Source organism: Cebus imitator, unplaced genomic scaffold (genome assembly GCF_001604975.1).
Source record: "Cebus imitator isolate Cc_AM_T3 unplaced genomic scaffold, Cebus_imitator-1.0 Scaffold280, whole genome shotgun sequence".
In the NCBI taxonomy this organism is placed as follows: domain Eukaryota; kingdom Metazoa; phylum Chordata; class Mammalia; order Primates; family Cebidae; genus Cebus; species Cebus imitator.
This window is the reverse complement of record NW_016107595.1, coordinates 3,058,487-3,071,592: the sequence shown is the minus strand read 5'-3', so window position 1 is coordinate 3,071,592 and position 13,106 is coordinate 3,058,487. Positions and strand designations below refer to the sequence as shown.

General features: G+C 54.8%; 1 protein-coding gene across 2 annotated transcripts in view; it reads right to left on the bottom strand.

The window, feature by feature from the left end:
* Nucleotides 1–3,425: 3,425 nt before the first annotated feature.
* The window catches only part of SLC25A42 (solute carrier family 25 member 42), a 41,089-nt gene continuing 31,408 nt past the window's right edge, over nucleotides 3,426–13,106 (bottom strand). For both annotated transcript variants that reach the window (XM_017501353.2, XM_037728795.1), the window contains exons 4-8: nucleotides 11,775–11,800; nucleotides 11,005–11,171; nucleotides 10,336–10,452; nucleotides 7,881–8,032; nucleotides 3,426–5,705 (exon numbers count right to left, since the gene is read on the bottom strand). In XM_017501353.2, the coding sequence (XP_017356842.1) occupies nucleotides 5,398–5,705; nucleotides 7,881–8,032; nucleotides 10,336–10,452; nucleotides 11,005–11,171; nucleotides 11,775–11,800 (770 nt within the window). In that variant the 3' untranslated portion in view covers nucleotides 3,426–5,397. The remainder of the gene's footprint in view (nucleotides 5,706–7,880; nucleotides 8,033–10,335; nucleotides 10,453–11,004; nucleotides 11,172–11,774; nucleotides 11,801–13,106) is intronic.

Genomic DNA, 13,106 nt, shown 5'->3' with positions numbered 1-13,106 from the left:
TGCCTCAGCCTCCTGAGTAGCTGGGATTACATGTGCGTGCCACCATGCCCAGCTAATTTTCGTAGTTTCTTTTTTTTTTTTGAGATGAGGTTTCTCCATGTTGATCAGGCTGGTCTTGAATTCCCTATCTCAGGTGTTCCGCCCACCTTGGCCTCCCAAAGTGCTGGGATTACAGGCGTGAGCCACCGTGCCTAGCCTTAATTTTTGTATTTTTAGTAGAAACAGGGTTTCACCATGTTGGCCAGGCTGGTCACGGACTCTTGACCTCAAGTGATCTGCCTGCCTCAGCCTCCCAAAGTGCTGGGATTGCAGGCATGGACCACTGCACCCGGTCCAGATACCATTTTTTTTACTTGTCAGATTACGGAAGATCAAAGATGGGTGAGAGTATATGGCATAAATCCATATGATCCGTTTGCAGGCATACCTGGCATTTCTTTTTTTTTTTTTTTTTTTGAGACGGAGTTTCGCTCTTGTTACCCAGGCTGGAGTGCAATGGCACGATCTCGGCTCACCGCAACCTCCGCCTCCTGAGTTCAGGCAATTCTCCTGCCTCAGCCTCCTGAGTAGCTGGGACTACAGACACGCGCCACCATGCCCAGCTAATTTTTTTGTAGTTTTAGTAGAGACGGGGTTTCACCATGTTGACCAGGATGGTCTCGATCTCTTGACCTCGTGATCCACCCGCCTCGGCCTCCCAAAGTGCTGGGATTACAGGCTTGAGCCACCGCGCCCGGCCCCATACCTGGCATTTCTATTGCTTTTTGGATGGTTGCCCCCAAAGATGACCCCAAAAGGACTCAGAGCTACCTAGGAGGTGACCCCAGGAAGCATCATGGCAGGTGAGAGCTGAGACAAGAAGGGAAGGTGCCCTGCAGGGGGCACCAATGAGCAGGTGACAGTGGGGGCAACCCATGCTCAGTCCTGCTAGGGGCTGTAGGGGGGGCAGTGTAGAGCACTCAACTCAGTGATCCCACGCCCAAGAATGGGTTAAGCCACCTACACACCTACCTTTAGTCATCCGCTGCCGTTTGCACCTGGGGTACAGGGTTGTGTTTCTTTGGGAGACTCCTAGGCTGGGCCGAATTTCTTATAGCAAAAAGCATTTGGTGGCTGGGCACAGTGACTCACACCTGTAATCCCAGCACTTTGGGAGGCTGAGGCAGGTTGATCACCTGAGGTCAGGAGTTCGAGACCAGCCTGGCCAACATGGTGAAACCCCATCTCTACTAAAAATACAAAAATTAGCTGGGCGTGGTAGCGGGCACCTATAATCTCAGCTACTCGGGAGGCTGAGGCAGGGGAATCACTTGAACCCAGAAGGCAAAGGTTGCAGTGAGCCAAGGTCCCACCACTGCACTCCAGCCTGGGCAACAAGAGCGAAACTCCCTCTCAAAAACAAACAAAACTCCCACTAGTTTCCTTACAGATAGCATCTCTGATGTATGGGCCACCACAGGTAATGGTTGCTTAAGTTGTTTTTCAGGAACAGGATCAGTTGTTGTCCAGTTCAAACAGGCTGAGAACTGAACCTTCACCTCAGCCTGTGTGTATTTAAAGGGTGGCTTTTTGATGTTAGAGGGCCAAACACTCCACTCTCGGATCATAACAACTGTGAACACAAGTCCCATGAAGGGCCATGAAGCTTGACGTGCATGGTTCTCTGACTGCCCCACTCTTCCTTCTTCCCATGTCACTTTTCCCCATGTCTCTGACCACCTTGCTCCTCTGTCCCTTAAATACCTCTAAAACTCCATCTTCAGGGAGGCAGATTTGAGATGTGTCCTCCTGTCTCCTCACTTGGCTGCCTCGTGAATAAAGTCTTTGCTGCAAAACCTGTCATCTGTTGGCGTACTGATAGGCAGAATGAGCCTGGTTTGGTAACATAAGGGATACATGAATTTGTTTTCTTTTTTTGTTGTTGTTGAGATGATGGAGTCTCGCTCTGTTGCCCAGGCTGGAGTGCAGTGGCACAATTTCAGCTTACTACAACCTCTGACTCCTGGGTTCAAGCAATTCTCCTGCCTCAGTCTTCCAAGTAGCTGGGATTACAGATGCCTGCCACCACACCTGGCTAATTTTTGTGTATATATATATATATATTTTTTTATCAAGATGGGGTTTCACCATGATGGCCAGGCTGGTCTTGAACTCACTCACTCCCAAAGTGCTGGGATTACAGGCGTGAGCCATCATGCCCAGCCTAATTTTTGTATTTTTAGTAGAGACAGGGTTTCACCATGTTTGTCAGGCTGGTCTTGAACTCCTGACCTTGTGATCTGCCCACCTCGGCCTCCCAAAGTGCTGGGATTATAGACGTGACCCACTGTACCCGGTGGGATGCGTGAATTTCTAAGTAGCTGGGACTACAGGCATGCACCCTCCAAGACTGGCTAATTTTTTTTTGTTTTTGTTTTTGTTTGTTTGTTGTTTTTGAGATGGAGTCTTGCTCAGTCACCTGGGCCGGAGTGCAATGGCTCATTGCAACCTCTGTCTCTCAAGTTCAAGCGACTCCTGCCTTAGCCTCCAGAGTAGCTGGGATTTTTGTATTTTAGTAGAGACAGTTTCACCATGTTGGCTAGGCTGGTCTCGAACTTGTGACCTCAAGTGATCCACCCACAGTGGCCTCCCAAAGTACTGGGATTACAGGTGTAAGCCACTGCACCTGGCCTAATTTTTAAAATTTTTTTGTAGAGGCGGGGTTCTCATGATGTTGCCCAGGCTGGTCTCAAACTCCTGGGCTCAAGCAATCCACCTGCCTCAGTGTCACAAAGTGCTAGGATTACAGGAGTGAGCCACTGTGCCTGGCCTGGTAAATTTCATCATGGGAATCCTCGAGGAGAAAACTGCATAGATGCTAAACAATGAGACTGGCTTATTATTTATTTTTTCAGACAGAGGAGTCTCACTCTATCGCCCAGGCTGGGGTGCAAGGGTGCGATCTCGGCTCACCGCAACCTCCGTCTCCTGGGTTCAAGCGATTCTCCTGCCTCAGCCTCCCGAGTAGCTGGGATTACAGGCATGCGCCACCATGCCCGGCTAATTTTGTATTTTTAGTAGAGATGGGGTTTCACCATGTTGGTCAGGCTGGTCTCAAACTCCTGACCTCAGGTGATCTGCCCACCTCAGCCTCCAAAAGTGCTGGGATTATAGGCGTGGGCCACCATGCCCGGCTGATTCAAGACTTTTATCCAGAACTTTTTTTTTTTAAGACGGGGTTTCACCATGTTGTCACGCTGGCCTTGAACTCCTGACCTCAGGTGATCCACCCGCCTTGGCCTCCAAAGTGCTTGGATTACAGGCGTGAGCCACATGCCCGGCCTATCCAGAACTTTTAAAGCAAATGTGTCAAAACCACTTCAACCCTGTTTGGGGGTTCATGGGGGAAGATGGGAGAGTCAGAGCCAAACAAGAGTCATAAGCAGGAGAAGAAATCTTTAAATTTTTATTAAATATACTTTCTTGGCACAAATCTTTAAAATATATAAACATTAGATATAAACAGTGTCTTCATGGCATCAAAATATAACTCCAGACCAGGACCAGAGACCAGCAGGGAGGGGGGTGACTGCAGAGCCTCAAGTGCCTGGCTGTGTGCAGGGGTCGGGGAACAGCACTGTCCCCCACTCCTGCCGGGTCCCATTTATCTGGGAGCCACCTCATGGAGGCACGCTGGGGTCAGAAGGGTCTGGGGGACCCTCCCACCCACACCTTGTCTCTCCTTCCCACTCCTTCCCAGCCTGTGGCCCAAAATCCACCCACTTGGTCTCACCCACCTGGGGCAGACCCCGGGTCCCTGCTGCTGTTGCATGCCTGTGGGAGTCGGGTGCCCTCCTGTCTCCCTGTGATGGGGACCCTGCCTCTCCTGCCAAGTCCGGGTGCTGGGTAAGGGATGCCCACCCAGCGGCACAGCCCCTCACAGTCATCACAGGCTGCCTGGGCCTCTGGGGATGAGATTAGGGATGGCTGGTGGCCACATGCAAGGAAGGTCAGAGAGCAGTCTGCACACCCACAGGTCCAAGGCAAGAACAGGAGGGGGACAGAAGGCAGGGAGACATGAAGTCATGGCTGGCGCTGCACGAGCTCAGATCCCCCCACAGTGTGTGCGGGCCAGCCGTGGAAAGCAACACTCATGGTCATGCTCGCCCTGGCACCAGGCAGACCAGTCAGGGGTTCCACGTGAATAGACCACAGACCCAGGGTCAGCCAAGTTAAAAAAAATCAAACTCACAACGTCAGCAGGAAATGGGTGTTTTTGAGTCCCTGTGATACCTGACGGGCCCTGGGGGACTTCTCTGAGAGACCAGTTAGCTGGGGTTCCCCTGGGCACCTCAGCTGCTCCTCACCTCCCACCCCCAGGCTGTCCTCTGTCATGAGGCTCCCACTCTGGGGGGACCAAGGCTCCATTTCATGGAAACTGAACAACCCCTTGTGGGCTTTAAATTGCTCCATGTCCCAGCCAAAGTGCTGCTCAAGAGGGGACCCCGGGACCTGCTGGATACCACAGCTGGGCAGAGGGTTGGGGCTCTGAGACCCAGCCTCTAGTGGTGTGTCCCAGGGATGCAGGAGCTTAGCTTGGGTGCTCACATTTTAGCAGCTGCCGCAGGCTGCGGATCTGACCCAAACCTGAGGCAGTTCCGTGTGGTGCTTCAGGCCTCAAACCCTGGAGCAAGCAAGACTCTCATGGGAAGGTTACAAAGCAGGTGGCCAGGCCACCCTTTGGGGAGCTGCACTCTTGGGGACCCAGCTGCTTGCATGTCTAGGATGGACAGGAGGCTCTGGGGGAACACGGTTCCCAGCAGGAGGCTCTGGTGACTGAGGAGTCGTGGCCTCGGGCAAATACTGGAGAAGGCAGGACTGGCAGAGTGGGGTGGGCCAGGGGCTGCATTTGTGGCCAAAGCTGAGCAGGAGGCTGGCCCCATCCTGGGCAAGGTCCGCCTGCAGGAAAGGCACCCCTGTACCCTGGAGGCCAGGCAGGCACGTGGAGTCAGAACAGGGAGGGCCAGGCGCAGTCCGGCTCTGAGCCTGGTGGGACAGGGGTCACTAGAAATCAGCAGCATGTCAGAGGACACACGAGACCAGGAGGTGGAGCCCACCATGCCCCACTAGGACCTTTTAGGCAACACCTCCGGCAGACAGTGCCAGCCTCTGCGGAGGAGGGAAGAGGGGTGCCGTGGGACCCCCCCCAACACCACTGCTCCAACACTGCATTTCCAGGGCCTCCAGCTTTGCGCTTGGACCTGCGGACTCGGAGTCCAGGCCCCTCAGGACCACCTGCTTGTTCCGCAAAGTGCCCCACGTAACTCCTGAGGTGGAACCAAGCGCACCCCCCCTTCCATGGGCACAGAATACCAAAGGGGTCACCGGCCCACCGTCCTGAGAGCAGCTCAGGGTCCCCTAGCTCTGCAGGTGCCGCAGCAGGATCTGCATGAGGTCGAAGGTGGTGAAGCTGATGCCCACGGCGATGGGACCCTTGAGCCAGTTCATGCTCAAGCCTTTGTAGAGGCCGCGCACGGCGCCCTCCTCCCGCACAATAGTGCGCAAAGTGCAGGCGATGGAGGCGCGCGGGTAGCCCGTGACGCCGGCCGTTTGCATGCGCCGCCGCACCACATCCAGTGGGTACGAGGCCGACTGCCCGATGAGGCCAGCGCAGGCGCCGAAGATCATGCGCTCGAAGGGGTAGGGCTGAAGGCGGCCGCTGTACTCTGCGGGGTGAGGGGCGGGAGGGCCGTGAGGGAGCTGCGAGGGGGCGTGCACCTGCACCCATGCGCGCACGCACTTGCACCCCTAGGAGCAACCTGTGTGCACATACACGCATGCACTCGCAGCCCCACGTGTGTACGCACTCATGCGTACCCACACCCCCCACTGCCTCACCTCCGGGTTGCTCCTTTCCAATCAAACTCGAGAAATAAAAGATCTTAAAAGGTAGAAACGCACAGAGAATCATAGAACCAACTCCCAGAGCTAATCAGCTTTACTCCACGTCTACTAAGGAAAGGAACATTCCAGGTGCTCACGTGCCCAGTCTCTGACAGGCGCCCTCCCTGGGTAGCGCCTATGAGCTGTTGCACAGAGTGGATATAAGTGACCGTGAACTACACGGCGCACTGTCTCGCGGGTCCAGACGGGATGTGTGGGCGTGGAGGAGGAAGGGGCGGCAACAGGTCAGTAGGGGTTCCTTAAACACTTGCAGTAGCAAATTTAGAACTAGGAATTGAAAACAGCCAGGGCTGGGCGCAGCGGCTCACGCCTGTAATCCCAGCACTTTAGGAGGCGGAGGTGGGCGGATCGCTTTAGCTCAGGAGTTCCAGACCAGCCTGGCCAACATGGCGAAACCCTGTCTCTACCAAAAACACACAAAAATTAGCCCGGTGTTGTGGCCAATACCTGTAATCCACAAGAATCGCTTGAACCCGGGAGGGGGAGGTTGCAGTGAGCTGAGATCGCACCACTGCACTCCAGCCTGGGCAACAGAGAGAGATTCTGTCTCAAAAAAAACCGCCAGACAGGAGACACTGTGATCTCACCAGATGGGCAAAAACGAGGGGTCTGATGGCACCACGTGGAATGAGAACGTGGGGACAAGGGTTGGGAAGCCCTCCAGAGAGAAACACAGAAAATCGGGTTTTACACTCACACAAGGAGAGGAGCTCCTGGATGTTGGCTGATCACGGAAAACCTGGCAACAGCCAAAGGCCACTCCAAGAAGGGAAGGCCCAATGTGCAGCCACTAAAAAGGCGGAACAGAACACAGATGCCGGCGGATGCACCCCAAACCAGCTGAGCTGGGAGCTGTGCTCACGGGTGAGCTGACTCCACGGGGAGCATTTTATATGCCTGTGAAAGGTGACATCGTGGTGTTCTCGCCACAGATACATGCGTACAGAAGCATTTTCAAAGCAGTCTTGAGGGGTGCAACCCCCACTTCTAATAAGAGGCCCTAGGAGAGAGACTTGGGCCCTCAGCATTACCCCTAACATTTTATTTCTTTGGCAAAAGATGTCTGGGAGTGGGCTGAACGCAGTGGCTCACACCTTTTATCCCAGCACTTTGGGAGGCAAAAGCAGGAGGACCGCTTGAGCCCAGGGGTTTGAGACCAACTTGGGCAACAGAGGGAGACCATGTCTGTATGTATAAAAACAAAAACATCTGGGAGCAAATGTAGCAAAATGTGGATGGCTGTTCACATGGGTAGCAGGTGCAAGTATTACAACATTCTTTGTACTTTTCGATTTTCTCCCAACTACCAAAACAAGCAACGGTACTTCCCTTCCATGTGGCTTTTACCTGTATGCTTCGAGTGCTTGTGAAAATGTGAGGTGGTCAGTGCTCTGGGTGACACACTGGGCTTCCCAGAGTCACTTTTTTTGAGACAGGGTCTCACTTTGTCACCGAGGCTGGAGTGCAGTGGTGAGATCACGGCTAACTGTAGTCTCAACCTCCCAGGCTTGGGGTGATCCTCCCACCTCAGCCTCTCCAGTAGCTGGGACCACCGGCATGCACCACTGTGCCCAGCTTTTTTTTCTATCTTTGGTAGAGACAGGGTTTCGCCGTGTTGCGAAACCAGGCTGGTCTGGAACTCCTGACCTCAAGTGATCTGCCCCACTCAGCCTCCCGAAGCACTGGGATTACAGATGCAAGCCGCTGCACCAGCCAGAGTTGCTCTCACATAGACATTTAAGGCAGTGAGTCCAGGTTCCTCAGTGGCAGGTGGACACAGAGCATTCTCTCCTGATTTGGATGTGGGTCTCCAGCCTGCCTCACCAGGGTTGTACCCCACTCCACCTGGTCTCCAGGTCTGTGTGAGCCAGGTGGAGCTGCGGTCCCCAGGGAATGCTTCCTGAACGTCCCCACCCCGTGCTCCCAGCTCTCCTTACCTCTGTGTAGGCTCTTGAGCGTCTCATAGGTGAAGAAGCTCAGGCCGGCATAGGGAATGACCCCCAGCAAGGTGGGTGTAAATCCATGGTAGAGGGTCTTCAGCCCCTCTTCTCTCGAGATGCGGATGAAGACATGAAAGATGTTGCTGTACCTGCCAGGACAGAGCAGCCCAGCAGGTGAGACTCAGGCCTCCCAGGTACAGGGAGCACCCACAGAGGCTCTCAGCTCGTCCCACAGTCTGCTGGGCCTGGACATGTCTGGATGTTGATGTTTGCCTTCAAGATATATAACCCCATCTCCAAAGCTTTGGCATTAGAGGGGAAATGCACACCTAAACCCAGACTTCACCTTTGCCACCGGAAGCTCTCTGACGTGCTTAGCCCTTGTCTTTTCTTCCTGCACTTTATTTTCGAGGCCGTCTTCCTCTGTCACCCAGGTTGGAGGACACGGCACAGTCTCGGCTCACTGCAACCTCTGCCTCCTGGGTTCAAGTGATTCTCCTGCTTCAGCCACCCAAGTAGCTGGGATTACAGACATGTGCCACCAGACCCAGCTAATATTTATTTATTTATTTATTTATTTTTGAGACGGAGTTTCACTCATGTTACCCAGGCTGGAGTGCAATGGCTCGATCTCGGCTCACCGCAACCTCCGCCTCCTGGGTTCAGGCAATTCTCCTGCCTCAGCCTCCTGAGTAGCTGGGATTACAGGCACGCGCCTCCATGCCCAGTTGATTTTTTGTATTTTTGGTAGAGATGGGGTTTCACCATGTTGACCAGGATGGTCTCGATCTCTTGACCTTGTGATCCACCCGCCTCGGCCTCCCAAAGTGCTGGGATTACAGGCTTGAGCCACCGCGCCCGGCCTTATTTATATTTTTAGTTGAGACAGAGCTTTGCCATGTTGACCAGGCTGGTCTTGAATTCCTGACCTCAGGTGATCCACCTACCTCGGCCTCCCAAAATGCTGGGATTACAAGCGTGAACCACCATGCCCGGCCTCTATTTTTTTTCTTTTCTTTTTTTTTGGAGACAGCGTCTCACTCTGTGGCCCAGGCTGAAGTGCAGTGGCATAATCATGGCTCACTGCAGCCTCAACCTGCCAGACTCAAGCAATTCTCCCTCAGCCTCTCAAGCAACTGAGACCACAGGTGTATGTCACCACACCAGGCTAATATTTAGTTTCTGTAGAGACGGGGTCTCGATATGTTGCCCAGGCTGGTCTCAAACGATCCTAGTCGTGGCTCCCAAAGTGCTGGGATTATAGGCATGAACCAGCAAGGACAGTCTATTCTTACACACTCTTCATGATCATGGTTTCTTCCCTGAATTAGGCATTCCATTCTCACACTTTTTTTTAAGACACAGTCTGAGGCCGGGCGCGGTGGCTCACGCCTGTAATCCCAGCACTTTGGGAGGCCGAGGCGGGTGGATCACGAGGTCAAGAGATCGAGACCATCCTGGTCAACATGGTGAAACCCCGTCTCTACTAAAAATACAAAAAATTAGCTGGGCATGGGGGCGCGTGCCTGTAATCCCAGCGACTCAGGAGGCTGGGGCAGGAGAATTGCCTCAACCCGGGAGGCGGATGTTGCGGTGAGCCGAGATCGCGCCATTGCACTCCAGCCTGGGTAACAAGAGGGAAACTCCGTCTCAAAAAAAAAAAAAAAGACACAGTCTGGCTCTGTCGCCCAGGCTGGAGTGCAGTGACTCCACCTCAGCTCACTGCAACCTCTGCCTCCCAAGTTCAAGTGATTCTCCTGCCTCAACCTCCTGGGTAGCCGGGAATACGGGCGCAGGTCACCATGCCCAGCTAATTTTTGTATTTTCAGTAGAGACAGGGTTTCACCATGTTGGAGAGGCTGGTCTCAGACTCCTGACCTCAAGTGATCCACCTGCCTCTGCCTCCCAAAGTGTTGGGATTACAGGCGTGAGCCACTGCACTCGGCCATATTCTGACACATTTTTTGTTTTGTTTTTGTTTTGGGATGGAGTCTCGCTCTGTCACCCAGGCTGGAGTGCAGTGGCAGGATTTCAGCTCACTGCAACCTCTGCCTCCCCGGTTCAAGCGATTCTCCTGCCTCAGCCTCCCAAGCAGCTGGGATTACAGACATGTGCCACCACACCTAGCTAATTTTTGTAATTTTAGCAGAGACAGGGTTTCACCATGTCGGTCAGGCTCATCTTGAACTTCTGACCTCATTATCTGCCCGCCTTGGCTGGGATTACAGGCGTGAGCTAACGCATCTATGCCCAATTAAAATGAAGACTCTTGCTTTGATCCAAGCAGAAACTGGCCCCCAGGCTAAGAGAACAAATCGCTGCCTTTCTGGAACAGCTACAAAATGATACACCAGGCCTGCCCTGCTGACAACAAGGCCCAGATGCAAACCCCAGGGGACCAACAGAGAAAGGGATTCCGACCTGGGAGCCCACCACCGATGTAACGACTCACATTTCCTTCGGGGTTACGGCCATCCGAGCTCTGACCAGGTCCAGGGGGTAGGTCAGTGAAGCGGCTGTCATTCCAGCCAGTGCTCCCGCGAAGAGGCGAGGCCAAGGGGGCAGGGCTCTGAACAGGGCAGGGGCAGAAGGGGAGATGGTAGGTAGTGAGGGGGCTGCAGATGCTCAGAGGCCTGGCCCGGAGCACCCGCACCTCTCTGCTGGGGCGGGGACAGGGGTGGGGACTGAGGAACACAAGGCGGGCTGGCTTCCTCGTGGCCAAGCTTATGGGGTCTTTGGAGTGGGCCTCATTTTGAGGTTTACTTGGCTGCCTTCCCCTCCCCCCTGCGGGCATGAATTAATGAATGATGTGTATTTTCCCTACGGCCCTGGGGACATGGTGGCCTGCCTCTCTGGGATTTATGTGTGGGGGTGGAGAAACGTCCGGAGACAAACGGGCAAAGGAGAGGAGCTCCGAAGACAGAACAGGGCATATGACAGAGCCGGGGGGCGCCTCAGGAATTGCGGGAAGAGGGAGGGAGGATGGGGCTAGGGGCAGGGCAAGGAGAGGAAAACGCGGAGGGAGCGAGGCAGAGGGTGGGCAGGGGTGGGGCGTGCGGAGGAAAGAGAAGGGGCGGGTGTGGGCGGGGCTATGCTGGAGCGGGGCAGGGCGGGGCCTCACTCTCCGCGAAAGCCGTAGTAGCGGCCCAGGATGCGCTTGTACTCTTCGTGTGCGCTGAACTGGATGGCGGCGTAGGGCACCACGCGCACCATGGTGGCCGAGTTCCCGCGCCACAAGCTGAGGAAGCCCTCGTTGAGGTAGGTGTAGTAGAGGACCCGGAAGGCCTCCTGGGGATAAGCGGGGAGGTCAACATCCCTCCGCCTCTGCGTGCCCTCCCTGCGCGCCTGTGACCAGCAGAGCGCCCCGAAAGTGCGGAGGCAGGGCCGGGGTGACCCCATCCCCATGTGAGGGCTCCACCCTGATTTGTCCAGACTGACATTATCAACCCCAGACCTGTCCCCCTTCCCTATGTTTTGTGGGCCTCCCACCCCAGCAAGTTCTCCACTCCAGGGAATGGCAAAGCGAACCAGTCTGCATAGCAGCTCAGAACCCTGCCCAGGGGCATGTCTGTGGGTGTTTAGCATTCTAGGCTTTAACATTTCATCTTTTTCTTTATTAAGATGGTAGCACCTGCTCTCTGTTTAACAATAAATCAAACAAAAACGTTGTTTTAGAGCTGTCGAGTCTCCCCACCCCACTGCCAGAAGGACACTCAGGATGTCCTGTCAGTTCCCAGGCTGAGCTGTGTCCAGGCAGAGCTGGGGATGATGGGAAGACAGGTAGTCCTGTTCCCACCCCTGAGACTCCTCAGACCACCTGCCTAACTCCCACCAGCCCATCAAGGTGTTAGTGACTATCCCCAGGCCAGGGGCGGTGACATAGTGGCTCACCTTGGCAGAAAATCTTTTTGAAGACACTGGAAAAAACAAAAGCACAAGAGACACTGAGATGCAAAGGACAGAACCCCCCATCTGCGTGGCCCCACCCCCAACACCACCTAGCAGGGTCGCCCTCCTCTTCCACCCTAGTCTTGTCCCAGAAACGGGAGCTGACACTCGACCCGCAGAACAGGGAGGGTCTCCCGGGAGAGAACGTGTCTGAGATGGGTTGACCATCAGCGCCCCGTCCCAGGACTAGAGTCTCACTGACCCAAACCCACCACTGCACTCCAAACCCTGCAGGGAAGGTGTCCTAGCCACCAGGCATGTGGGTCTCAATTGAGAAGCCCTGGCTCTCTCAGAACAAGACCTGCAGGGATCTACGTGTGGGGTCTGCCTGTCTTCCGGACACGCCCCTCCCAGGGCCCCAGCACACGCACCGCTATCTTGCCTCTCCCATCCCCTGTGGCTGCCCAGTTCTCTCTCTGGTTCTGTGCTGCCCTTGGGCGTGGGGGACCTGAGCCATGGTGGGCCATGAGGACTCCTGGTAGAGATCCAGAAAAACAGGCTTGGCAGCCCACCATCTCACCCCTCGGCCCCCACCACTTGTATGTGCAAGGGGCATGCATGCCTGCTGCCTCCAGGGTTGATCCCCAGTTCCCTGCAGAACACAACACCCTGTACCTGCTCGTGTGCACTTAAAGGGGCCTGCCCTGGCCAGGCGCAGTGACTCATGCCTGTAATCCCAGCACGCTGGGAGGCTGAGGCAGGTGGATCACCTGGTTCACGACCAGCCTGGCCAACATGGCGAAACCCCAACTCTACTAAAAAAAAATACAAAAAAATTAGCTGGGCATGGTGGTGGACACCTGCAATCCCAGCTACTCAGGAGGCTGAGGCAGAAGAATTCAGGAGGTGGAGGTTGCAGTGAGCGGAGATTGTACCACCACACCCCAGCCTGGGGGATGGAGAGAGACTCTGTCTCAAAAAATAAAGGGGACTGCCCTTTTCAAAGGCATGTCAGCTCACTGGATGCCTATGCCAGCCAAGGAGGAGGCTGATATCATGCCTCCACTTTACGGAGGAGGAAACTGGGACAGAGGGAGGCCAAGGCGAGTGGATCACCAGAGGTCAGGAGTCCGAGACTAGCTGGGCCAACATGGGAAAACCCCGTCTTGACTAAAAATACAAAAAAAATCAGCCAGGCGTGGTGGTGTGTGCCTGTAATCCCAGCTACTCAGGAGGCTAAGGCAGAAGAATTGCTTCAACTGGGGAGATGGAGGTTGCAGTGAGCCAAGATCACGCCACTGTACTCCAGCCTGGGCTACAGAGCAAGGCCCTGCC